The sequence below is a fragment of the Syngnathoides biaculeatus genome, chromosome 8, assembly GCF_019802595.1.
Source record: "Syngnathoides biaculeatus isolate LvHL_M chromosome 8, ASM1980259v1, whole genome shotgun sequence".
Taxonomy (NCBI): domain Eukaryota; kingdom Metazoa; phylum Chordata; class Actinopteri; order Syngnathiformes; family Syngnathidae; genus Syngnathoides; species Syngnathoides biaculeatus.
The window spans coordinates 29,076,084-29,103,469 of record NC_084647.1 but is presented as its reverse complement, the minus strand read 5'-3'; the positions used below and the strand labels follow the sequence as shown (position 1 = coordinate 29,103,469).

At 45.5% G+C, this 27,386-nt stretch overlaps 1 protein-coding gene across 1 annotated transcript in view; it reads right to left on the bottom strand.

The window, feature by feature from the left end:
• Nucleotides 1–366: 366 nt before the first annotated feature.
• The window catches only part of LOC133505172 (T-box transcription factor TBX2b-like), an 89,315-nt gene continuing 62,295 nt past the window's right edge, over nt 367–27,386 (bottom strand). The window contains exons 10-11 of the mRNA XM_061828171.1: nt 2,979–3,096; nt 367–1,906 (exon numbers count right to left, since the gene is read on the bottom strand). Coding sequence (XP_061684155.1) covers nt 2,994–3,096 — 103 coding nt within the window. The 3' untranslated portion in view covers nt 367–1,906; nt 2,979–2,993. The remainder of the gene's footprint in view (nt 1,907–2,978; nt 3,097–27,386) is intronic.

The window sequence follows — 27,386 nt, the reverse complement described above, 5'->3', positions numbered from 1 at the left end:
AGACTTTGCCCTTCATCCAAGCGGAGACTCTTCTGTCACATAACACACCAGACACCTTCCGCCAACTATTCCACCCCGCTTGGACCCCGTTTCTTCACTTCCTCACCACACTCTCCATTGCTCTGTGTTGTTGACCCCAAGAATTTTAAGTCGTCCACCCTTGCTATCTCTTCTCCCTGGAACTTCACTCTTCCCCCACCGCCCATCTCATTCGTGCACATATACTCTGTTTTACTTCAGCTAATCTTCATTCCTCTCATTTCCAGTGCGTGCCACCATCTTTCTAATTGTTCCTCCACCTGCTCCCTGGTTTCACTGCAGATCACAATATCATCTGCGAACATCATGGTCCAAGGGGAATCCAGTCTAACCTCATCTGTCAGCCTATCCATTACTACCGCAAATAGGAAGGGGCTCAGGGCGGATCCCTGATGCAGTACAACCTTGACCTTAAATTCTTCTGACACACCTACGACACATCTCACCGCTGTTCTGGTGTCTTCATACACCTCCTGTGCTATTGTAATGTATTTCTCCGCCACACCGAACTAGTGCATGCAGTCCCACAGTTCCTCTCTTGGTACTCTGACATAGGCTTTCTCTAGGTCTACAAAGACACAATGTACCTTTCCACGAGCATCCTCAAGGCCAATAATGCATCTGTGGAAGTCCTGCTCGGCATGAAATCATACTGTAGGTCGCATATACTTACTTCTGACCTGAGTCTAGCCACCACTACTCTTTGCCATAACTTCATTGTGTGGGTCATCATATTTATTCCTCTGTAGTTTCCACAGTTCTGAACATCACCTTTGTTCTTAAAAATGGGAACTAGTACGCTTTTCCTCCATTTTTCTGGGATCTTCTCTCGCGCTAGTATTCTATTGAATAAGTTGATCAAAAACTCCACAGCCACCTCTCCAAATTGCTTCCATACCTCCACTGGTATGTCATCAAGACCAACTGTCTTTCTATTTTTTATCCTGTTCAGTGCCTTTCTAACTTCCCCCTTATTAATCATTGCCACTTTCTGGCCATTCACACTTGCCTCTTCTACTCTTTCTTCTCTCCAATTTTCTTCATTCATTAAATTCTCAAAGTACTCTTTCCATCTACTTTGCACACTGCTCGCGTCACTCAACATATTTCCACTGCTATCCTGAATAACTTTCACTAGCTCCACATCCTTCCCATCTCTATCCCTCTGTCTGGCCAACCTGTAGAGATCCTTTTCTCCTTCTTTCGTATCCAATCTGGTGTACATGTTGTCATATGCCTCATGTTTAGCCTTCGCCACCTCTACTTTTGCCCTATGACACATCTCAATGTATTCCTTTCGGCTCTCCTCAGTCCTCTCAGTGTCCCACTTCTTCTTGGCTAATCTCTTTCCTTGTATGACTTCCTGTATTTTGGTGTTCCACCACCAAATTTCCTTCTCCCCTTTCGTACCAGAAGACACCCCAAGTACTCTTCTGCCTGCCCCTCAGAAAACCTTGGCTGTAGTATTCCAGTATTCTGGGAGATCTTCTTGTTCGTCTAGGGTCTGTTTCACCTATTTCCGAAAAGCCACACAACATTCTTCCTTTCTAAACTTCCACCACCTGATTCTTTGTTCTACCTTTGCCTTCTTAATCTTCCTACCCACTACCAGAGTCATCCTACACACCACCATCCTCTGCTAGCGAGCTACACTCTCCTCCACCACTACCATACAGTCATTAACCACCTGCAAATTACATTATCTGCACAAAATATAATCCACCTGCGTGCTTCTACCTCCGCTCTTGTAGGTCACGCCATCTTCCTGTCTCTTCTGGAAACAAGTGTCACCACTGGCAATTCCATCATTTTTGCGAAGTCCACCACCATCTGACCCTCAAAGTTCCTTTGCTGGATGTCGTACTTCCTTTAGAATAACAATAATAATAATCACTCGATCTGATACTCTTTTCACATCCAAGACATTCTTAGCCAGCTCTTCTTTTAAAATAACCCCTACTCCATTTCTCTTTCCATCTACTCCATGGTAAAATAATTTAAACCCAGCTCCTAAACTTCGAGACTTACTCCCTTTCCACTGGCTCTCTTTGATGCACAATATATCAACCTTTCTCCCAATCATCATGTTAACTAACTCCTGAGCTTTTCCTGTCATAGTCCCAACATTCAACGTCCCTACACACAGCTGTAGGGTCTGTGCATTTCTTTTCTTCTGCTGACTCAGTCACTTTCCTCTTTTTTTTTTTTTTCATTTGACCTACATTATTTGAATTTCTACCTGCGCCTTGCAGAGTAACAGTGGCGGGGGCAGGATTACTTAGCCTGTGCCACGACCTATCCGTTCGGGAATTCCTTTGAATGCTCATATATGTTTGGCACAGTTTTACACCAGATGCACTTCCTGACGCAACCCTCAGCATTTATCCGGGCTTTGGACTGGACTACAGGTCCACATTATTGTGTTTCCCAAAGGGCTGCAGATAGTCAAAAAACAATCAAATAAACAAAGTCAACACATAAGGTACACAAATAGAAGCAGTCAAAAAGGATGCTTGTCGAAAAGTACAGAGAAGGTCAGAAGGAGCTACAGTAAGTCTTTGTGGATCTAGAGAAAGCCTATGACGGAGTGCCAAGAGAGGAACTGTGGTACTGCATGCGTAAGTCTGGTGTGGCGGAGAAATATGTTAGAGTAGTACAGGCCATGTTTGAGGGCAGCAGAACAGTGGTGAGGTGTGCCGTAGGTGTGACAGAAGAATTTAAAGGTCCACTGTCATGAAATTCATGATTTTTAGCATGTCATGAAAAAACGGCAGCTGGTATGGACCCATCCGTTTTTTCACCACAAAACATGATTTTGATGTATATGGCGTTTTGTAACTGGAAATCCCCTCGAGGAATTTGTTTCCGAGAAGAAGCAGGAAGTAATGTACAGGGTAGCAGCGCACTCAAGTGGTGTCGTCTGTTTATAGTAGTTTTACCTGCTCGAAGGTAGCTCATTGTTCCTTTGTGTTAGCCAAAACGCCGACTCCTTTTATTGCCGGATATTGTTCGGGAGGATGGATTCGCTCTTCATACTTTTCCAAAAGATCCGGTTCGCTGTGAAAAATGGATTGCAAGAACTTAGACAAGAACTTTGTGGGTTCTAAATGACAGGTAGGTGTGTATACAGCAACTAAAAAAAAAATAACAATAGTTGCGGGGGGGACGTAATCCATCAGGGGTGCTAAATGTGTCGATGTGCACATCGGAAGGCTTCCGTGCAGCAGCCGTTTAAGGACAGCCTCCGCTGAAATTGTGGATTGCCACCGGCCTTGTCGACATGGCCGAGACAGCCTTGTTGATCGTCACAGGACTTGTCAACACGGCTTTGGCCGGGATGGCTCATCACCGCACCGTGGCCAGTGGCTCATCGCCACCGCGGAGGTGGATACGATGGGAGGCGGTCTGGCTGTGATCCGTATATCCTCTAAATATGGGTTGAAACGCTAGGCTAATATTGCCCCGGTCACTTCACTTGGTTGGGACATGTTCTCTTCGAAAAGAGCTTCCGTGTCAGAAGGGGCGTGTTCGTCTCCCATAGTAGGGGCCACAGCATGTTTTCAATGGCGAATGTCCCAGTGTGACGTCAGGGACAGGAGATGCAGCCAATATGGCAACCACTTGAATGTCAAATGAGACTTCCCCAACTTTGTGCATGGTTGACTCGCTTTCCACTCATATTTATTTTTTCGTACAGACATTGAAGTGTATAATGTGTATTTTTCACGACAATATCTATTTTAGAATGTTTATAGGCATGACACTTGGGCTTTCAGGTGGAGGGGGGACTGCATCAGGGATCAGCTCTGAGCCCCTTCCTGTTTGCTGTGGTAATGGATAGGCTGACAGATGAGGTTAGAATGAAATTCCCTTGGACCATGATGTACACGGATGACATTGTGATCTGTTATGAAAGAAGGGAGCAGGTGAAGGAACAATTAGAAAGATGGAGGCATGCACTGGAAAGGTGGTGCTGAGGAGACGATAGGAAGCAGAACTGGAGGTGGCAGAAAATATGTTGAGGTTGTCACTAGGAGTGAGCCGGTTGGATAGAATTAGAAATGAGCTCATTAGAGGAACAGCCAAAGTTGGATGTTTTGGAGACAAGGTTCGATGGTTTGGATATGTCCAGAGGCGCGAGAGTTAGTATATTGGTGTCACGTCCCATCGGAAACGAGAGTAGGACCCAAATACAGGAACTCGGAAGACGCAAGGTAGTTCAAGAAGAGACACGTTTATTGTATGCAGAGGTCGGGGATCGAGCAGGCAGTCCGGTGCAGCAGCGGTAGTTGTGACGTCGGGCGAAGAGAACAGATGAGCGGACAGGCAGGAGTCGGTACACGGGGAAACAATCAGCGCAGGCAGAAGTATCGAAGGAGTCAGGCTTACAGGGGTTGGTCAGAGAACGGACGAAGGTCGGTACACACAGGTTCAATCAGGGAAACGAGAGTGCTGGAACGGGGCATGAAGCTCAACGAACTGGCGGAGGACCAGTCGTCACCGGGTCCTATATATACGGGGGATGATCAGCCCGCATGAGGCACAGGTGTGTGCCTCCCAATTAGCGCAGCCGCGCGGGCACCCACACAGCTCGTGTTGAAGCGGCAGGATCATGACAGTACCCCCCCCCCCAAAGGCACGGCTCCCAGACGTGCCTAAAGAAAAAAACAGACAAAAATAACACAGGCAGGGGTGGGTGGAAGGGGGTCCGGAGGAGGGCACGCCCCCCCCCCCCCTGAACCCCAGACTGGTGGCCATCCAGGCCACCAAACACGAGGCGTCCGGGCGGACAGGTCAGGAGGACGACCCGGACGCCAAGCACCAGGGTCCCCACGGGGCGATTCGGGCGGACGACCTCTGTGAGGAACCAAACAGCGAGGCAGGAACCAGAACGAGGCAGGCCACTGCTCCAGACGAGAACCTCCCACGCCGTCGTTGCAAGACGACCAGGGATTGGCCAGGTCCTGAAGCGGCTGGGCGAACTCAGGAGTGAAGTAGATGATGGAGAGCAGGACCAGAGCCATGACCGCCACCCCGAAGTCTCTCCAGCTCCTGGGTGGCTCCACAGAACTCCCCAGCTCCTGCTGGACAGGGACGTGAGAAGGTGGCGCCAGTACCGCCCCCTCCTGGACAGCAACGTGAGAAGGCGGCGCCAGTACCGCCCCCTCCTGGACAGCAACTTAAGAAGGCGGCGCCAGTACCGCCCCCTCCTGGACAGCAACGTGAGAAGGCGGCACCAGTACCGCCCCCTCCTGGACAGCAACGTGAGAAGGCGGCGCCAGTACCGCCCCCTCCTGGACAGCAACTTGAGAAGGCGGCGCCAGTACCGCCCCCGTCGCCGCCGCCTCCTGGACAGGAACGAGAGAAGGCAGCGACCCCGTCGCCGCCGCCTCCTGGACAGGAACGAGAGAAGGCAGCGACCCCGTCGCCGCCGCCTCCTGGACAGGAACGAGAGAAGGCAGCGACCCCGTCGCCGCCGCCTCCTGGACAGGAACGAGAGAAGGCAGCGACCCCGTCGCCGCCGCCTCCTGGACAGGAACGAGAGAAGGCGGCGCCAGTACCGCCCCCTCCTGGACAGCAACTTGAGAAGGCGACCCCGTCGCCGCCTCCTCCTGGACAGCAACTTGAGAAGGCGGCGCCAGTACCGCCCCCTCCTGGACAGCAACGTCAGAAGGCGGCGCCAGTAGCGCCCCCTCCTGGACAGCAACGTGAGAAGGCGGCGCCAGTAGCGCCCCCTCCTGGACAGCAACGTGAGAAGGCGGTGCCAGTACCGCCCCCACCTGGACAGCAACGTGAGAAGGCGGCGCCAGTACCGCCCCCTCCTGGACAGCAACTTGAGAAGGCGGCGCCAGTACCGCCCCCTCCTGGGCAGCAACTTGAGAAGGCAGCGACCCCGTCGCCGCCGCCTCCTGGACAGGAACGTTAGAAGGCGGCAGCAGCATCACCAACTCCACCTCCTCCTGGACGGGAGCGTGAGGCGGCTGGGCAACTGTCGCCACCTCCTGGACAGGAACGTAAGGGCGTGCCCGTCGCCGACAGAGCAGGAACGGGGAACGTCCGCGGGCCGGTCGCCACTGCCGGTCCAGAGCACGGACGAGAAGCGGCTGTGGAGACGTCGCCACCTCCTGGACAGCAACGTTAGGCGGCATCGGGTCGGTCCCCACTGCCACGTGAGCTTGCAGTGCATCCGTTGAAACAGCAACGTGGGCGTGGCGCGGTGGCGAATCTTTTTCCAGGGCCACGTGAACCTGAGTAGGCGGAGAGTCAGTCGAAACTGACACGTGGGCGTGTCTCGGGAGCGGGTCAGTTCCGACTGCCGCGTGAGCCTGCCTCAGCAGCGAGTCCGTCGCCGTTGCGACGTCAGCGTAGCTCGGCTGGTTCGGTAATCCTTGCCGGACCTGGGCCGTGAGAGCCGCCAATTCGGCGCTCTGCCTCTCTATCTGCGCCCGCATTTCGCGACAGAACGCCTCCTGGTTTGGCGGCTCCTCCTCCCTCTGGGCTGGAAGCTTTGCCACGAGCTGCGGGTCTGCCGGTCTCGCCGTTGCCGGCGAGGAGTGGGAGGACTGTGTCTTCGTTGCCGCGCAGCGAGAGACACCAGGGAGCGCCCGGCCGGCGCGTCTCCTCTGGCCGCCACGCGGAGATCCCGGGTTGATGGCCAAGCGGGTTCCCTCGTACCGATAGGTGCACTTGGATCTACTGGGCGAAGTCGCTCGGGTGCTGGAAACGCGGGAAGGCGGGGCAAACTGACTGGGATCAAAAGCTGGGCAAAGAGACTCAAAATCAAAGTCGTCGGAGTTGTACTCAGGCAGCCCGGCATACAATTCACGGTCCTCCTCATATCCCGAAAAGTCAGAGTCCAGAAGAATATGAGGAGCCGGACGGGTTGTGTTCGGGACGTATTCATACCTCGCTGGCGGAGCGTAAGACACAGAATCGGAGGACATCAGGGAGCCTACCCGGATCCGACAGGCTTGGTCCTTCGGCAGACGGTCTACTTTGCGTCGGTCCCGGCGACGCCGGGTCTTTCCTGCTGGGTCCTGTACGGGGCAGTTTGTTCTGTCACGTCCCATCGGAAACGAGAGTAGGACCCAAATGCAGGAACTCATAAGACGCAAGGTAGTTCAAGAAGAGACACGTTTATTGTATGCAGAGGTCGGGGATCGAGCAGGCAGTCCGGTGCAGCAGCGGTAGTTGTGACGTCGGGCGAAGAGAACAGATGAGCGGACAGGCAGGAGTCGGTACACGGGGAAACAATCAGCGCAGGCAGAAGTATCGAAGGAGTCAGGCTTACAGGGGTTGGTCAGAGAACGGACGAAGGTCGGTACACACAGGTTCAATCAGGGAAACGAGAGTGCTGGAACGGGGCATGAAGCTCAACGAACTGGCGGAGGACCAGTCGTCACCGGGTCCTATATATACGGGGGATGATCAGCCCGCATGAGGCACAGTGTGTGCCTCCCAATTAGCGCAGCCGCGCGGGCACCCACACAGCTCGTGTTGAAGCGGCAGGATCATGACAGTACCCCCCCCCCCCCCCAAAGGCACGGCTCCCAGACGTGCCTTTGGGGGGGGGACCAGTCGTCACCGGGTCCTATATATACGGGGGATGATCAGCCCGCATGAGGCACAGGTGTGTGCCTCCCAATTAGCGCAGCCGCACGGGCACCCGCACAGCTCGTGTTGAAGCGGCAGGATCATGACAATTGGTAGAAGGGTGCTGAGGATGGAGCTGCTCCGCAAAAGAGTGAGAGGAAGACCAAAGAGAAAGTTGATGGATGCTGTGAGGGAAGACATGAGGGCAGTTGGTGTTCGAGAGGAAGATGCAGGAGATAGGCTTAGATGGAAAAAGATGACACGCTGTGGCAACCCCTAACGGGACAAGCCGAAAGGAAAGAAAGAAGAAGGTCCATGTCGTCATGCTGAGGTGGCCCCATTATACCCTATCAATGCGGCTTCCTGCTACAGTACTGCTCTAATGTATGCTGGTGGTTTTTTTTTTTTTTTTTTTTTTTTTAAATCCATGTTTTTGCTTCATTGGTCCATGTCGTCGCACCAGGAATATGGCGCATTAATACGCACGTATGTTTTTTTTTTGTTTGTTTTATGGGGGGCGTAAATCCTCGATGCACCTAATTGTCTGTAGAGTTCATCCACGTGACGTCACAGTTTGCACGACGACATATTGCCGGTCAAACCTAGCTCCTCTGCAGTGCGGACTCGTTCAACCGGAGCAGATTTCTAAAGTTGCCCGAGACCTGTTGTGTTGTTGAGCAGCTGAAAAAATGAGAAAAGTTCAATGGATTTCAGCAATTTTCGGCAATTAAATGGGATGGAGGGTGCCAAATGAAATACACACACCTGTGTAGCGATCATTTCATTTCAGGAAGGAATTATTCATCTCAATCTGAAATTACCAAGTACTTATAATGGAAAGTTAACTCAATGTGCTTTACATGATTCAAGGCATTTGAAAACAAAGAGATAAAACATTTAAAACGGCATAAAAACTATGAAAATGACAAACAAAATATATTTAAAAAAAAGACAAAACCATTCATTCTTTATTTTTCATTATTTGTGCTGACATTTGATCTGATGGATTCTATTTTTTCACATAACAGGCAAACTCATTGCATTTGTCAGATGTTACAAGTTCTGTATCTATCTGATTCGGGGTGTGGATGGGCTGTAAGCTTGTTAGCCACAGCAAATAGAGCACGAGTATTGTTGAGGTTCTTACTGATGATTTCAGAAAAGTGTTGCCATCTAGCTCTAACTAACTTGATTAAAATTACAAAGACACTGTCTGTCGAGGTCATAGTCAATTTGGAGTTTAGTTTTTCTCCACTTGTGTTCCGCTTTCCTACACTCCAACTTAGATCTCTTCGCCTCAGGATGGTCTTAGTTTTACCACGAGTGACAGCATTTCATGGCATTTGTGATTTTCAAGGTGAAATTGTTCATCATATACACATGTATATTAAGTTCATCATATATACATGTATCTGATGAATAAATCAAGATTTACACAGAACAGTTTGAAAGCGTATAAAAATCTGGATGCATACAAATACATCGTTGTTGGATCTGTTCTCAATCAAGAATAAATCCCACATAGTGATGGACCCAGGCAGATTTGTTAAATATAAATACCAATATTTAAATAAATGACCCCTGGTTTCACACAAACTCGCATTCATTAACTATGATTGGAAAAAAATTATGACGGGAGTTGTCTCCTCCGTACACGGAAGCACCATATTACTGCCACACGCTTACTTTACGAAAGCCCCCTCCTCCATCCATGAAGGTTATCTGTAAATCTGACTGATATTTACCAGGTCTATTCCAGAATAACACAGACCCCTATGGAAATCAGGCATTTTTCATCCCTGTAATTACAAGGGACAGAAAGTTGGTCAAAAAGATATGGCACCAAAAAAGTAGAACTTCCAACTTAGTGAGGATAAAATGTGAGTCTATCAAATCACTCTCTCCAGCCATCTCTGCAAGACTAGCTCTTTTTAGTATCAGGTCACTGGGTAACAAATCAATTTTGCTGAATGACATCATAACAACCTATGGTCTCGACTTTTTGTTATTAAATGAAACGTGGTGAACAGAAAGTAGCTGTAATGGCATTTTAAATACGGCAACACCAGTGTCGAAGTGTCTAACAGTGAAAAAAGGTGGTGCTATTGCTATTTTTAAATCATGATTTCAACGTAAAGAAATTATACTGAGTGATTTTAGCTCTTTTGAATATCTGTGATTTTTAGTTAAGGGTGGCAAAAAGTTATCATTTTAACAGTTTATGGACCTCCAAGATACAATGGAAAATTTATGGAGGATTTTTCAGAACTGCTGTCAGTTATTTGTACAGAGTACAAATATTTTATCATAACGGGGGACTTTAACATTCATGTTGACAATAAAATGGAAAAAACATCCAAAGAACATTCTGGAATACTTTGACCTCTCTCACCATATTAAAAGTCCAACTCACACTCAAGATGACATTAAGGATATGGCTATTTATTTATTTGCGCTTTCCTACACTCCAATTTAGATCTCTTGACCATCATTGTGCTCCTCCACGGTGTTCTAGGTCGCCAGTGAAGACTATTTTACTTTTATTGCTCTTTCATTGTTTGCTTAAATATGACCTTTTCCATTTAATCAACAGATAAAGTGTTGCCCATTTGCTAATCAGACAAGGATGTGTTGTGGAGCTGGTGGTTGTCCTTGATCTTTGTACGCAGAAAACCGGCTGGCGCCATCCTCCTCTCCCAGGCGTTGCCGTGGAGACGAACGACACCAGATAAGAAGCGGAAAGTTACAATCCCGGCCCAGGTCCAGACTGTGGGTGGTGGTGGGGGGTGGGGCAGTCACATTTTACCATGGACCCATACATAAAAACCTTGTGTTGTCGGGCAGCTCTTGTCTTCTTCTTTGGCTATCCTGCCAGAAGACACACGTCTCGTGTGCGGAAGATACCTCAATAAGACCCGGACGTCTGTATTACACATTCCTTTGTAATAAATCCATTTCTATTAACTTTTTCTAATCATTGGTCGTATCTTCCTCGACTTGAGGGTCCAAACTCCCAAATCCCTACAACAGTTTAGGTCCACTTGCATTCCGCTTTCCTACACTCCAATTTAGATCTCTTGACCATCATTGTGCTCATCCACAGTGTTCTAGGTCACCTCAGGATGGTCTTAGTTTTAACAGGAGCGACAGCATTCGTGGCATTTGTGATTTTCTAGGTGAAATTGTCAAAGTTCATCAACTGAATTTCTTATTGCCGAAAACATCGACTTTGGCATTAAATATGGATCCTCTATGCCAATTGTCTCTAATTTTTCCACGTACCTTGCTTTATTATCACCTTCTAAATGTTTAACGTTATCGGACAAAACTCTGGGTGTTGTGCTCTAAGACATATTTTTGTTTCGGCTCAACGGTATTAACTTGCAACAATGCTTTGTTTGACCGGCAATATGGCGACATAAACAAAAATCACGTTATTTTATGATGTAGGTGCACAAGCTGTATTGGTGATCCAGGAAGTAAGGAGGGATATGCATGGAGCAGCTTACATACACGCTGAAACACATGCTAGCATTCATGCTAACAATGTAACCAGTCTGTTCAGGTGTACTCCATTGGACTAGTCTTAGAAGAACACTTAGGGATTTTGGAACTCAGCGTGCACACAAGGCGTGCCCCATGATCAGATGTCCATCTATTTAGGAGAGAATTTACACAGTTTAAGTCCACCTTATGGTCGTAAAAATACACTATATTATGAAAAAAAAATCTTTGAGGGGAAAATCTGCAAATAGGTGGGGCCACGAATGGGCAAGGGCAGACTGTATTTTGATGTAAAAGTTGAGAGCCATTAGTCGGAAGAGATTTGTTTAAATGTGTCGTGTTCCCCATTTTCCTATTACAGTAGTTGTATTATTTGGTATCAATTACCCCTTTTCTCCTTTTGTTATTTACATAGTCAAACATATTAAAACCACAGTGGCAAAATTAACTCAATTGAACAGATGTATCCAAGATTAAAGCATGCCTTCCAAATGTTAATTAAAAAAAAACAAAAAAAAACTTACATCTCTAACATTTGCCTGGCGGGTCTTTTGTTGATAGTTGTAATAGTTTGTGCCATCACAAATACTTAACTATATTTGGATATAATCATAGAGTTTAGTTCATGGAATTGTTTAGTAGTAGCCTCAATGTAATGACCATCTGGATCACAGTATGAATTTTACTAAGCCTTCCAGCGACACACACATCTCCGATCAATTTAGCTGGAAAGGTTTTAAGACAGACTTTAGGTAAGACTGCATTGTTGTTGTTGCTGATACTGTTCCATGATCGCTTTGGAATTGTTATTGGTACAATTTCCATACACCCATACCAGTGTCTGCATGGACTTACTGGAGTCAGCATTGTTGTGGAACCTGGCAAACCTTCAATTATGTGTAATGTTAAACAGGTAATCTCAATGTACCACTAATGTTATCATGCCCCCACCCTGATCTAAAACTTTATTCTCCTAAAGCATTTTTCTGTGTTCAAGTTCGAATTTGACAATGTAATACAAACATACATACACAATCATTTAATAGTCAGTAAATTGAATTCCACACATACAATACATAGGCACTGTTATAGTATTAAAAAAATTGGGAGTGGAAAACCTTAAAGTTAAAGCCAATTTCCATTAGTGAGTGGGGTTTTTAAATTGATTGTTTTCGTCAATTGTTTCTGAAACAATAATAATTATCATTGAGTGAGGTGAATAGATGCACTCAATAGTTCAGTAAAATGAGCAATTGTGTAGATTTTTTTTATTTTTCAACTGTAATAACTTTAAATGATTCATTCAATCCACCTCAGTTATCGTGTTACTCTACCCGTGTTGTAAATTAAAATTACTTGAATAATCCGTGAATTTTCAATAGATTAAAAGGATAAATGATAAATGACCACTGCATTGAGTTGGCAGTTGTTCTTGATTCAACATAATTGTGTTTGATGTCTGTAGCATCACACCTAATCAAAACTGAGTAAGATCTTCAAATTTAAAAAAAACATATATATATGTTTATATATTATGTTTATATATATATATATATATATATATATATATATATATATATATAAAATCCTGGCTGCATGGTGACCTTCGTTTGATTGAAAATGTGCAGAATTATTGAGTTTCTGAAGAAAGTAACTTTAACTTTTACATTGGTGTTTATCCTTGAGAGGAACAAAATGAAATATAAGTGTAGTCTATGGTAAAGTTGAGATAGAAATCCCATCTTCAACCTCCAAACCTCATAGTCCCAAACCCCGTTCATATGCACACACACAAACAAATGCTGCCCTTGTTGTTTCTTGTAAATTTGCAGGGGTTGTTTAACATAGAAATTAATGGGTTTTGGATAGTTCTTGTTAAGGGCAGTATTTTATCACCAAACTTGTGTTCAGATTTTGAAAGATGCATAAAGCACGGCATGCATATTAAATGTGAAGCTTTTTATTGTGATTGAGGAGAAACATCTTTTGCATGTAGTTTTTTTGCCACAGTTCCAAAGCTCATGAAATTGATTTCTTTAAGCGTATTTAACCTGTTAAGTATTGCATGATCGGATCATCTGCTCCCAAGCAATCTGTCTACCTTCACAGCTGTTAGAACTTGGCTTGAGGTATCATTTTGGAGCTTCTTGAAACAAAAACCCAGATTTATTTCAGAGGGTTAGTAGAATTAGACACTTAATCTGCCTGTGTGGTTTTATAAGTAAACTAATCTTGACATGGACATACCTTGTTTGGGCTTATCTTCTTGTGGTTACAGCCTGAGCCAGTTAATACAATACATTATTGTGACATTTGTCATCTGACAACCATTGGGTTTATACTGTTATAGGGGATTATTAAATGACCATTCAGCAGTGAACAATCATTTCAACACCAATTTTTAAAATTATATATTAAAAGATTGAAATTGAAATTTTCATGCCACAAATGTCATTCTTTTGGTACTTACAAATTTATTAGTCAATTGCATTCCAATTAGATCAAATAAATTAATTCGCTTTTGTATTATATCCTTACATTACTTGGTGCAGAATATACTACACTTTTGTGTTAAATATATATAGTCATTCCACTTAAATGTAATGGAATCCGGGAAAGAAGCCCGATTGTATCAAATAAGGTATAAGTGAAATTATACATTTATAAATGATGGCTTTACATAACATTCTCTAAAACTGTAAGGGAAAATAGGGTTAGTTTATTTTATATATATATATAAGACTTTCAAGTGGGTCTTAGGGTCACAAAAATATGGTACATATCATGCACAGGTGTTTTAATTTGTCCATTATTGATATATTTTCGGGATTCGTGGGGGGTAAGGAACATTACCCTGCGAATACTGAGGAAACCCTGTATGTATTGCCATCCATCCATTTTTTTGAGCTGCTTAGCCTCACGAAGGCCGTGGATTGCCCGGGAACGTTCACTTTTTGTTTGTTCAGTTTGACATGTTGATACAGTTTTCGTTCCTATCTGCACGGTTACACATTTTTTTCAAGCCATACCTGTCTGACACAGTTTTTTTACCCCGAGGTTTTTATCAATTTCCCTGGCACGATCATCTTTTCGCTCCAAGACTTTCACCATACTGGCAAACGTGCAGACTGCTCGAAAAACAAATGCATACGTACAGTGAAGAAAATAAGTATATGAACACCCTGCTATATTGCAAGTTCTCCCACTTAGAAATCATGGAGGGGTCTGAAATTTTCATTGTACGTGCATGTCCACTGTGAGAGAGATAATCTAAAAAGAAAAATCCAGAAATCACAGTGTGATTTTTTTTTTTTTTAATGATTTGTGTGATACAGCTGCAAATAAGTATTTGAACACCTATCAGTTAGAATTCTGACCCTCAAAGACCTGTTAGTCCATCTTTAAATGTCCACCTCCACTCCATGAATTATCCTGAATCCGATGCACCTGTGTGAGGTCTTAGCAGCATAAAGACACCTGTCAACCAAACTTGTAACATGGCCAAGAACAAAGAGCTGTCCTAAGACACCAGAGACAAAATTGGACAACTCCACACAGCTAGAAAGGGCTACAGAGAAATTGCCAAGCAGCTTGGTGAAAAAAGGTCCACTATTGGAGCAATCATTACAAAATGGAAGAAGCTAAACATGCAGTCAATCTCAATCGGAGTTGAGCTCCATGCAAAATATCACCTCGTGGGGTTTCAATGATCCTTAGAAAAGTGAGGAATCAGCCCAGGACTACACGACAGGACTTGGTCAATGACCTGAAAAGAGCTGGGTCCACCGTTTCCAAGGTTGGTAAAACACTAAGACTTCATGGTTTGAAATCATAAGTTTTCCAATGACCATTTGGATGATACAGAGCAGTCATGGGAAAAGGTTTTGTGGTCAGATGAGACCAAAATGGAACTTTTTGGTCATAATTCCACTCACCGTGTTTGGAGGAAGACGAATGATGAGCTCCATCCCAAGAACACCGTCCCTACTGTGAAGCATGGGTGTGGTCGCATCATGTTTTGGGGGTCTTTTTCTGCACATGGGATAGGACGACTGTACTGTATTAAGGAGAGGATGATTATGTCATGTCTTGTGAGATTTTGGGAACAACCTCTTTCCCTCAGTCACAGCATTGAAGATGGGTCGTGGCTAGGTCTTTCAACATGACAATGACCCGAAGCCCACTGCTAGGAAAAAGAAGGCGTGGCTCCGTAAGAAGCATATCAAAATTCTGGCATGGTCTAGCCAGTCTCCAGACCTAAACCGAATAGAAAATATTTGGAGGGAGCTGAAACTCCGTGTATCTCAGCGACAGCCCAGAAACCTGTCTGATCTAGAGAAGATCTGTGTGGAGGAGTCGGGCAAAATCTCTCTTGCAGTGTGTGCAAACCTGGTGGGAAAACTACAGGAAATATTTGACCTCTGTAATTGCAAACAAAGGCTACTTTATCAAATATTACCTTTTTTTTCAGGTGTTCAAATGCTTATTTGCAGCTTTATCACACAAATAAATCGTTTAAAAATTATACATTGAGATTTCTAGACTTTTTTTTGTAGATTAACTCTCTCACAGTGGACATCCACCTAGGATAAAAATTTCAGACCCCTCCATGATTTTTAAGTGGGAGAACTTGCAATATAGCAGTGTTCAAATACTTATTTTCACCATTGTATATATATATATATATATATATAAACGCACACACACACACTGTGATATTCAAGAATTGTGATAAGGCTGTGATATGTCTGTGATACTGAAATATCGGTGACTGATACAAAATAATTGTGATGAAGCTGTAATTCACGCCTGTGATACTGAAATATATTATCAATCATAGAAGCCTCTTATACACCTCGATTGAATACTCCAAAGAGAATAATCTGCACTGTAATGATCTATTTTCCACATTCATAATTATATTAATTAATTATGAATGTTAAATTTAGATGGAAAAAGATGACACACCATGGCGACCTCTCATGGGACAAGCCAGAAGGAAAAGAAGAATTATGAAGGTTAAACTGAAACACACTTACCCGTGAAAAGTAACTTCTTTGCAACCGCCTGCACGGTTTTGACAGCTCACAGCGCAACAAGAATTAACCATATTGACACCAAACGTCTTACAATTAAATTTGTTTCATTATGTACAATTGTAAGGATGTCAACTTTCACGTGAAATAGTACCAAAGCAATGTTTTGCCCTGACCAGAAGTTGAAGCTGAATTACCTCGTGAAAGGGGTCTTTGAGCAGTCTAGTTTTCATTCTACATAATTGGTTGGTATGCATGTCAGCATGTGTTTTAGTGTGTGTGTAAACTACCATGTGATGGCGCTCATGAGGCAGTAAAGAAAAATTGCATTTCACATCTGTAAGCAAAGAAAGCTTACATTGCCCCACCTACTTCTTGTGTAGGTAGGTCATTACTGACATGTTGTATGCACTCACGTTGTCACATAGAAACAAATTATCATTCCACAGAAAACAGAATAGCATAAATCACAAATAACAAAACAAATAAAAGAATGACACTTGAATTAATTGACACAAAACATGACCTTTAAATGCATTGCAGTATGCTTGTATGGCAATGATGATCTCCATAGTAATGTAAGTTTCTTCTGCTCACAGATGTGAAATGTAATTGTTCCTCACCTACTGCCTTATTTTGAGTGCCAAGCAATACAATGAAGTCTCTCCATCCATCCATCCATCCATCCATCCATCCATCCATCCATCCATCCATTTTATTTGCTGCTTATCCTCACAAGGGTCGCGGAGAGTGCTGGAGGCTATCCCAGCTGTCAACGGGCAGGAGGCGGGGTACACCCTGAACTGGTTGCCAGCCAATCGCAGGGCACATAGAGACAAACATTCGCACTCACAATCACACCGATGAGTAAGGGCAATTTAGAGTGTCCAATTAATGTTGCATGTTTTTGTAATGTGGGAGGAAACCAGAGTGCCTGAAGAAAACCCACACAGGCACAGGGAGAACATGCAAACTCCACACAGGGAGGGCTGGGATTGAACCCGTGACCTCAGATCTGTGAGGCCAATGCTTTACCAGCTATACCACTGTGCCGCTCTACAATAAAGTCATCAAATAAATAATGTATACAGTATGTATACAAGAAAAGAACATGATAATCTGATGTAAATTGAGGATATAAGATTAAGTTAACAAAGTTTCCAAATGCTGTTTTATTGTTAGGAGGTGATTTCAACATGATTCTTGATAGCATCATGGATGAATGGTTTCCTAGTCCATCAAAATAGAATAAACACTTACTAACTAACTGTAAGATAAGCTTAAACATTTCTCAGAGGCCTGTGAAATGTATCACCTCATGTGTCATAAATCTCTTTTAATGACTCTGTTGCTGTGCAGGGATGCGTGTGTGTGCTGTTTGTCTATGGGAAGTTTAAGAGCTCAAGGTGACTGCAAATTTATTATAGCTGCATTCTTGTGGGTTTTTGTAACAGGAAGAACTGTGTCTAATCAGAGGACACCCGGCCTTGAGAAGATTAACTGTCTCTGCAAAACAACCTTACTTGTCTTGTGAAACCTGCTCTCCCCCACCCTATGTGTGAAGCTCAATAAAATGTGTGGTTTTGGGGCGACTCGGAGAGAGTCTTATGTGCGGGCTGAAGAATATGTTCTTCTTCCCCGAGTTCTCCCCAAACTGCAGTTTGTTAAAAAATAACTCTGCCTCTGTCTCAATCATTCTATCCTGGTGCCGGAGCCTCTGGGTCTACATTGAGTGAGAAGTCCGTGCTTTGGACCTAACATTTCTCTGGTGCCGAAACGCGGGAACCCAACAGCTTGACGCCTGGAACGACGCGGGATCAACGAGACCAAGAATCTGGTACCAGTGTCCTCCATTGAAGGATCGGTCGCATCGCTGATCCAGCGCCGGACCGGACCGTCGGGTGACGGGTCCCAATGGACCAGGGCCACGGCACTGAGGTAGGATAAAACTTATTTGGTCTCATAGGATGGTTATATGGTATAACTTAACATCTAAAAATAAAATAGAGCGGAAATAAACCCAGATATAACAAGTAGTAAAATTACGTTAAAATAGGAGACTAAAAGTGGCGTGTGAGGAGCGCTCCGATACTTCCTGCCTTTTAAGACTTGTCTCTAGGTGAGACACAGACCGAATAGGTTTCTGTAAAGAGTAAAGTACGTGTAGGTCTCTAGGTGAGCCCAAGCAGAATAGGTTTCTGCATACGCGAAGTTTCTAGGTGAAACTAAAATAGAGTAAACGCTGCAGGACGCTGCACAAGTGAGCAGAGGAGGAGGAGGTTCGTGAGCCCCAACCACACCCGTCAAAATTCAGAATTTTCTAAAAAAAAAAAAAAATCTCGCCTTAGGAGCAACAAAAAAAATTTTAAAAAAATGGGACAAGCAGAGACAAAAGAGGTGGCTGAACCTCCTGATGTGAAATTTATGCAGAGACATCATCCGGGTAGTTGTGAGTATTTGAGAAAATGAGTCAATAAATATGATTTCCGACCCGATCTTAAAGATCCGGAGGAAATTAAGAGATTAAAAGCATGCATGAAAACTCGATTGGAAGACAAGGTGAGAAAGGGAAAGAAGACAGGGAAAGTTGAGATGGAATTAAGTAAGTTGAAAATTTGGGAAGACCAGTGTGTTAAAAGGCAGAGATATATATAAAAAAAAAAGAACAGAGAAAAAGAGAGACGAGAAAGACAAACAGGGGGGTTGATTGCTGCCCTTGGCATCAAGCCAGATGAAGAAACAACCGCGCCACAGAGAAGATCAGCAACAGGAAACGCACACCAGCAAGCTGCGAGCACAAGAGGAAGTGAAACCACCCGAGCAGTGGGCCAGAGCCCAGCAGAAGGCGGGGCTGAAGAGGAAGAAGAAGATTGGAGAGAGGCAACGGATCCTGCAGCCCCTGCATTCTCGACGATCACCACCAGAGGGGGACGCCGGAGGGCTGATGAGACAAAAGTGAAGATCTACCCCAGCTTATCTGATTGGCAGGAGCAGACCCCAGCAAGGAAACAACGCCACGCAGCGGGGCCAAGTGGAACTACAAGTGGAGCTGCAGAGATGTACCCACTGTATGCTGTTGCCAATCCTCATTATGGGATGGATGGAGATAACGAACCCACCATCCTAGTGCCAAGACCATGGACAGCAACTGAATGTTCTGAAGCTTGTACAGGCCTGGGGGATCCAGAGACAGACCCAGCTTTTTGGTGTTCTAATTTCTGTGAACTAAAAAGCTCTTTTCACCTTAATGGGACTGAAGTGCAGACAGCATTCAAGACAGCGCTGAAACATCGTTGGGGAAGAGTGAGAGGAAATTTTAACCCCCGTGGAGGAAACAATGGACCAATCCTATGCCCAGATGACCCCCTCCTGACTACCAGGATGGATGAAGTACTGGAGCGTGTAATGACAGCTTACCAGAAGCCACCAGATTACAGCAAAATCAGACAGTGCCGCCAGAAACCAGAAGAATCAGTCCATGATTTCAAGATCAGACTGGAAGGAATATTCAAAACCAACAGTGGGCTGCCTGAAGATGCTAACGACAATGGTCCCTACCACAGCCAGCTAAGACAATGCCTTATGGACGGTTTCCAACCACACATCAGCGGGTTCATCCAAAAACACTCTGTGACTCACAGAACTTTGAACACCAACCAATTGATGGACTGGGCCAGTCATGCAGAGGAGAACCATAGAAGAAAGAAGGGAATGGACAGCACAACAGCCATGGCAGCGCTGACTGCAGCCATAAGAGGAATGGCGACGTCTACTGAGACACACGAGTCCTCTGAGGTGTACGCTATGCAAAGAGGAGGAGAAAGGAGAGGTCAAAGAAGAGGTCAAGGTCAACAAAAAGGGGGACCAAGCCTGAAGTGCTACAACTGTGGGAAACCAGGACACCTGACTAGAGAATGCAAGAGTCCCAAGAAGTGTTTCAACTGCCAGAAAGAGGGACACATGGCACGTGAATGCCCCCTCCCGGACAGCCGGAAGGGAGGGAGCAACCGAGAACCACCAAGACACCCCCCATTCAATCCACAATATGATCAATGACTATTAGAGGGAGAAGAAGATGAGGGTGATGAGCCAGAAGAACCATGAGACCCGGAGGAAGCATCATCAATCCAAGTTTTCGACCTCTCCATCTTAAATCTGGAAGACCGCTTAAGACCCAAACCATTTCGGTGGCTCAAGTTGGGCCATTTAAAAAACCAACAAAATTTTTATGTGACACTGGAGCAGACCATTCAGTCCTGATAGATCCAGTTAAGGGAGTAAAAGCTTCCAGAAGACAAATCATAGTGATAGGAGCTGGAGGCCTAGCACAACGCGAACTATGGTCTCACCCGGTGTTGGTAGAGGATGAAGATGGCCAACAAATTGAAACCAAGTTTGTTATGAGCAACACCTGCCCTGTGAATCTAATGGGCAGAGTCCTATTGACAGCACTGAGAATAAACCTGATTGCCACGGAAGATGGGATCAAACCAATCAAATCTATGGAACAGATGGACGCCTGTGTCAGCCAAGGTAACGGACCACCGGATGAATTTTATTCAATGGACATTGACAACGTTGGTCCAACCTCAGTTGTCCGTGACCTAGAAAGAACTGCAACACAGATGCTCACGTCAAAACTGTGAATTCCACAAGTGAAATGGCCACTCCATGTTACTCTCAAGTATTTCAAGAGAAAAAAACCAAGTGCAGATTGGGTCAAGAGGTTCAACCAACTTGGACCCACCAAGATCATCATAAATCACATAGTAGCCACGGATGAAGGACAAGCATGGGCAGTAGTCTCAATTCCTCCAAAAGCTAAAAGCCTGAATCCCAGAAAGTTGTACCATGTCTCCCTATCTCGGAGTCCAGGAATGAGCTGGAAAAGCATGGCGGGACTGGCCCTCACGTTCCAATACCCAGGCCTTCAGAATTGGAAGGATCATGGAGGAGGGTATTTCACTTGCACGACCTATCCCATGGGAGAAGTGAGACTAAGAAAGCTCTACTGGCAAACCACGGCCACTCCAACCAAACATCTCAATGCATGACAGGAGGCAGTGATGGCTAATTATGCCGCAACGGACTTCCCAAGAGTGCCATCCCAATTGTGGGCCTCATCCAAAACTGATGTTGGTTTGATGACAACTGCCATACCAGCAAAGATAGAACCAAAAACGACCTACAGACCACGGGTGAGACAATATCCATTGAAACCAGATGCTAAAGAAGGAATCAGACCAGTCATTCAGAATATGCTGACAGCAGGGATCTTGATTGAAGACGACACAGCAGAGTGCAACACACCAATATTCCCTGTGAAAAAGGCTGACTCACAAACATGGAGACTGGTCCAAGATCTAAGACAAGTGAATGCGGCTGTCAAATCAAGGGCTCCTTGTGTGCCGGATCCACACAGCCTGTTAAACGAACTAAAGCCAAATCAAGAGTTCTTCACAGTTATTGACCTCAGCAATGCATTCTTCTCAATCCCACTGCATCCATCTGCTAGAGGCTGGTTTGGCTTCACTTTTGATGGGGTGAAGTACACTTACACCAGGTTGCCACAAGGATTTTGTGACAGCCCCACGATCTTCTCCACCGAAATCACCAGATGTGTCAATTTGCATCCACACGCACCAACTACTCAAATCCTTATTTATGTGGATGACATCCTCATTGCTAGCCCCACAGCGGAAGAGAACCAGCAGCAATCACTGGTATTGTTCAAACATTTAGCAACTACTGGAAACAAAGCATCGCTCCCAAAACTCCAATTCTGTCTCAAGGAAGTCACATTCCTGGGACACAGACTTTCTAAACATGGCAAGAGACTCACAGATGACAAACGAAGAACAGTTCAAGAGGCTCCAAAACCAACCACAAAGAGACAAATGATGATGTTCCTCGGTTTGACCAATTACTGTCGAAGTTGGATTCCAAACTATGCATCAATGACTCAACCACTTCAGGACCTCATCTATGCTCACGAGATGGAACTCAAAGCTCCAATAACGTGGACACCACAAGCAGAAGAAGCTTTCAGTGAACTCAAACAGCACATCACCAGTTCTGGGGTGTTAGCCCTCCCGAACTATGACAAACCACTTATCCAAACCGCAGACTGCAGAGAAGGATTCATGACCTCCGTGCTGCTACAAGATCATGGTGGGAAAACACGCCCTGTGGGATTCTATTCCAAGAGACTAGACTCCGTCGCTTCTGCACTGCCACCATGTGTTCAAGCAGTTTGTGCAGCAGCAATGGCAGTACAAGCTTCAGCGGAAATAGTCCTGTTTCATCCACTCACTTTGAAAGTCAGCCACGCGGTGGACATCCTGCTCACTCAGTCCAAGATGTCATTTCTGTCACCAGCTAGACACCTCAGCATTACTGCTACATTACTCTCACAACCACATCTGACCATACAGCGATGCAACACTCTCAACCCTGCAACCCTGTTGCCAACTCCAGAAGATGGAGACCCGCACAGCTGCACAGACAAAACTGAAGTCTGCTGCAAGCCACGCCCAGATCTCAGAGACACTGCATTGGGAGTAGGTCACGTCGTCTATGTTGATGGGTCCTCATCCAGGACACCTGATGGAAAGAACAATACAGGCTATGCAGTGGTAACAGAAGAGGCAATACTCAAAGCGGGAAAGCTCCCTGGCAACTGGTCAGCGCAGGCAGCATAAATCGTGGCACTCACAGAAGCATGCAAACTCTTCCAAGGTCAAGAGGTCACGATATATACGGACAGCCAATATGCCTATTCAACGCTCCACGTCTTTGCTGCACAATGGGCCACGAGAGGCATGCAAACATCAAGTGGAAAACCAGTCCAGCATGCTGACCTGCTCAAAGCCTTACTCCAAGCAGTTCTACTCTCAAGGAGAATTGCTGTCTGTAAGTGCAAAGCCCACACGAAAGCCACAGATCCAGTCTCCCAAGGGAATGCTAAAGCTGACCAAGCAGCAAAACAAGCAGCGATGGGAACCAGCCACACCCATGTTCAAGAAGAAGCAGACAGCACAGATGAAGATAAGTGTGAACGAATGACACATCCTTCGCAGAAGCAAGACATCATCCCTCTCCAAGTTCTGAAGGACATGCAGGACAATGCCCCGCCGAATGAAAAGCAACAGTGGACTGCAGCAGGAGCAAAAATGGACGGCCTGGGCATTTACAGAGTTTTGGACAAACCCTGCCTCCCTCGGAGTCTTTTTCAAGCAGTGGTTAAATTGAGTCATGGGCCAAGCCATGTCTCAACAGGAGGGATGGTGGGGATAGTAGAAAATAACTTCTACTGTACTAAAGGCCTCATTACCTATTTTAAATTTTTTTTGCAGATCGTGCCTCACATGCTGCAAACACAATGCTCAGGGAAATGTCAGACCTACAAGAGGGAAGTGCCCACAAGGGTCTTACCCATTTGAAATCATCCACATGGATTTCATAGAACTGAACAGATCCGGTCCACACAAATACTGCTTAGTAATAGTGGACTCATTCTCAAAATGGGTAGAAATCTTCCCAGCAAAAAAGCCAGATGCACTGACAGTAGCAAAAGCTATATGTAAAAACATCATCCCAGATCACGGTATTCCAAGAGTTATTTGGAGTGACAATGGGTCACATTTTGTTCACCAAATTATTTGAGAAATGGCCCAACATCTAGGGATCAGCCTAAAACATCACTGTGCTTATCATCCACAGAGTGCAGGACTAGTGGAGAGAACTAATGGCACTATCAAACTTAGACTCAAAAAGACCATGGAAGAAACAGGGAAACCATGGCCAGAGTGTTTGCCCTTAGTCAAAACATACATGAGAATAGTTCCAACAGTAACAGGCATCACACCTTTTGAAGCAGTAAAAGGAAGACCTTTTCATCTTCCATTATGGGAAGCGTGAGGAGTACAGGAGGAAAAAGGGGAACTTGACCCCATGACAGACTGGCTGCTTAGACTTTTCCAAAATGACAATGTGAAAAGAGCAAATGATCTACCAGGTCCTTCTCTCCCTTCCACACAGGAACCGCTGACTCCAGGAGACCAGGTCCTGATAAAGGTCATCAAGAGGAAGTGCTGGTCCAGCCTGAGGTGGGAAGGCCCATTCACAGTGCTCCTGACCACACCCACAGCTGTCAAAATCGCAGAGAGAGAGACGTGGATTCACCAGTCCCACACCAAAAAGGTCCATCCTGTCACTTAAAGCAGCTACTATGGGTTCCAGTGTGAGAGTTACAGTTGCAGCTGTAGCAACCGTCCTCCTGATCAGTGTAGGGACACTGATCTGGTTTAGTGGGGAAGGCCCCGAAGCATCGCATGACGAGACGGCCCTGGAGAAGAGGGCTCTCCACGAACCTGACGACCCAATTCACATGTTCCAACAGAACTCATGGTGGAGGTACAGTAACTTCACAGCACATGAGAAGAACATGACTAACTGCTATGTGTGTGCGCATATGCCAATGTCAACCACACACCATGGAGGCCGAGCCCACGCCCTCCACATCAATCTCACTCGCTGCCTTTTGTCAATGTCCACCCACCCAGGAATGGGTACAAAGTGTCACGTCCCATCGGAACGGGAGTAGGACCCAAATGCAGGAACTCGGAAGACGCAAGGTAGTTCAAGAAGAGACACGTTTATTGTATGCAGGGGTCGGGGATCGAGCAGGCAGTCCGGTGCAGCAGCGGTAGTTGGGACGTCGAGCAACGAGAACAGATGAGTGGGCAGGCAGTAGTCGGTGCACGGGGAAACAATCAACGCAGGCAGAAGGATCAAGGAGTCAGGCTTGCAAGGTTGGTCGGAGAACGGATGAAGGTCGGTACACACAGGATCAATCAGGAGTACGAGAGTGCTGGAACGGGACATAAAGCTCAACGAACTGGCAGCGGACCAGTCGTCACCGGGTCCTATATATACGGGGGATGATCAGTCCGCATGAGGCACAGGTGTGTGCCTCCCAATTAGCGCAGCCGCGCGGGCACCCGCACAGCTCGTGTTGAAGCGGCAGGATCATGACACAAAGATGTTAGATGCCAACTTCACCATCCCCTATAACAGGCCAGAATCCCCTCTCGTGGGGTCTAACTGTAGCCAAGTGCGTGATGTTTTACCTTGGCCCCAGGTCAAAGAACCATTGGTGATAAAGGATGTTGCACACCCCCACAACTTCTCTTACTGTTTCATGGGTAATGGTTCCACGAAAGTAGGACAATTGGATTCTCATTCTTGCTTACAGAGTCGTATCTTTTGCAGATACAAAAATGAAACTGCCTTTTTGGCCTGCTCCGCTAATATAACCTGCCAACGAAATTCCACTCTCCTCTCTGCAGCCAGGACAAAACATTTAGAGGATGAAACCTGGTGTAACGCAACGCATAGCTGCAAATGTTCTGGTATAGCTCCCACTAAATTGGGAACACGAGTTCTGGCTAACTATTATTACCTGTGTTGAGATAACATCTATACCAACCTTCCTCCCAACTGGGGCGGTTTATGTACGGTAGTTGCCTATACCGAGCCAATCATGATTATTCCTGATCTTTTCCCTGACCCGGACTATGGTGACGACCCGGTATAAATACTGACTGATTTCCTACTGTCTACGGGTGCGGTACTGAGAACCAAACCCCACCGGTGAGGACATGTGCTAGTAACCTCTGTCCTCCGCTTTCTTTCCCTCTTTATTTAGGTTTACTGTGTTCCCTGCCATTTTTTATTTGATTCCCTTCTCAGCCAGGCCATGAGGCTGTCGCTCCAAGCGGAGGGCAGGGCAGGAATTTTTCCCTATTAAGAGGGTTTTCGCCTCCCCCTGACTGGGTACCTATGTTGTGCATTATTATGATGTTGTGCTCTAAAACCTGTTATAGGACTGAGCTCAATTGATGTTCCAAAAATCCACAACAGGGGGGAAATGTAAGATAAGCTTAAACATTTCTCAGAGGCCTGTGAAATGTATCACCTCATGTGTCATAAATCTCTTTTAATGACTCTGTTGCTGTGCAGGGATGCGTGTGTGTGCTGTTTGTCTATGGGAAGTTTAAGAGCTCAAGGTGACTGCAAATTTATTATAGCTGCATTCTTGTGGGTTTTTGTAACAGGAAGAACTGTGTCTAATCAGAGGACACCCGGCCTTGAGAAGATTAACTGTCTCTGCAAAACAACCTTACTTGTCTTGTGAAACCTGCTCTCCCCCACCCTATGTGTGAAGCTCAATAAAATGTGTGGTTTTGGGGCGACTCGGAGAGAGTCTTACGTGCGGGCTGAAGAATATGTTCTTCTTCCCCGAGTTCTCCCCAAACTGCAGTTTGGTAAAAAATAACTCTGCCTCTGTCTCAATCATTCTGTCCTGGTGCTGGAGCCTCTGGGTCCACATTGAGTGAGAAGTCCGTGCTTTGGACCTAACACTAACTAACTAGCTCGCTTTAATTTACCTGGCTAATTTCCAAAAATGTCAATGACAACAATGAATTCAATATACAATAGACCCTACTCCATAGTTACATCCATTCATCCATCCATCCATCCATTTCCTGAGCCTCTTATCCTCACGAGGGTAACGGTGGTGCTGGAGCCTATCCCAGCTGTTATTGGGCAAGAGACAGGGTACACCCTGAAGTGGTTGCCTGCCATTCACAGGACACACAAACAACCAGTCACACTCACAATCATACCTCAGTGAAATTTAGTCTTCACTAAATCAAGGCCAATCAGACTCCACACAAAACGTTCACTAGCCAGTGGGATGGGCGAGTCGACAAGATAGATGTGAAAATATTTCATAAAGGAGAACACGGGCATTACCTGTGGCCTTTTAGGGAGGTAGTTATTGGTGTCTTGAGATTTTTGTGTTTTTCCTGACAATCTTAAAAGTTAGGTGTTTGAGAAATTAAATTGAAGACATCTTGCAAATGTCAGTCAGGGAATGTTCTGCCCGTTGTTTATGAGTGAAGTAAATTGACTGTAATGCAAAGTTTTCTTTTGTGAAAACTTGCTTTTTTCTTTGTGTCAGTAAATATCATTCTTGCCATTAGCGTACCTGTTTTTGTGCATGTGTTTGTGAAAAACTGTGGCTAATGATTATAAGCAGCAGCTAAGTAATTGCATCTTACACACCACAACACGGGATCTTTAAGCACAATAATTTACCACACCCCCGTGTATCATTTGGGAGCCTTGAACAATCATAATCTGTGT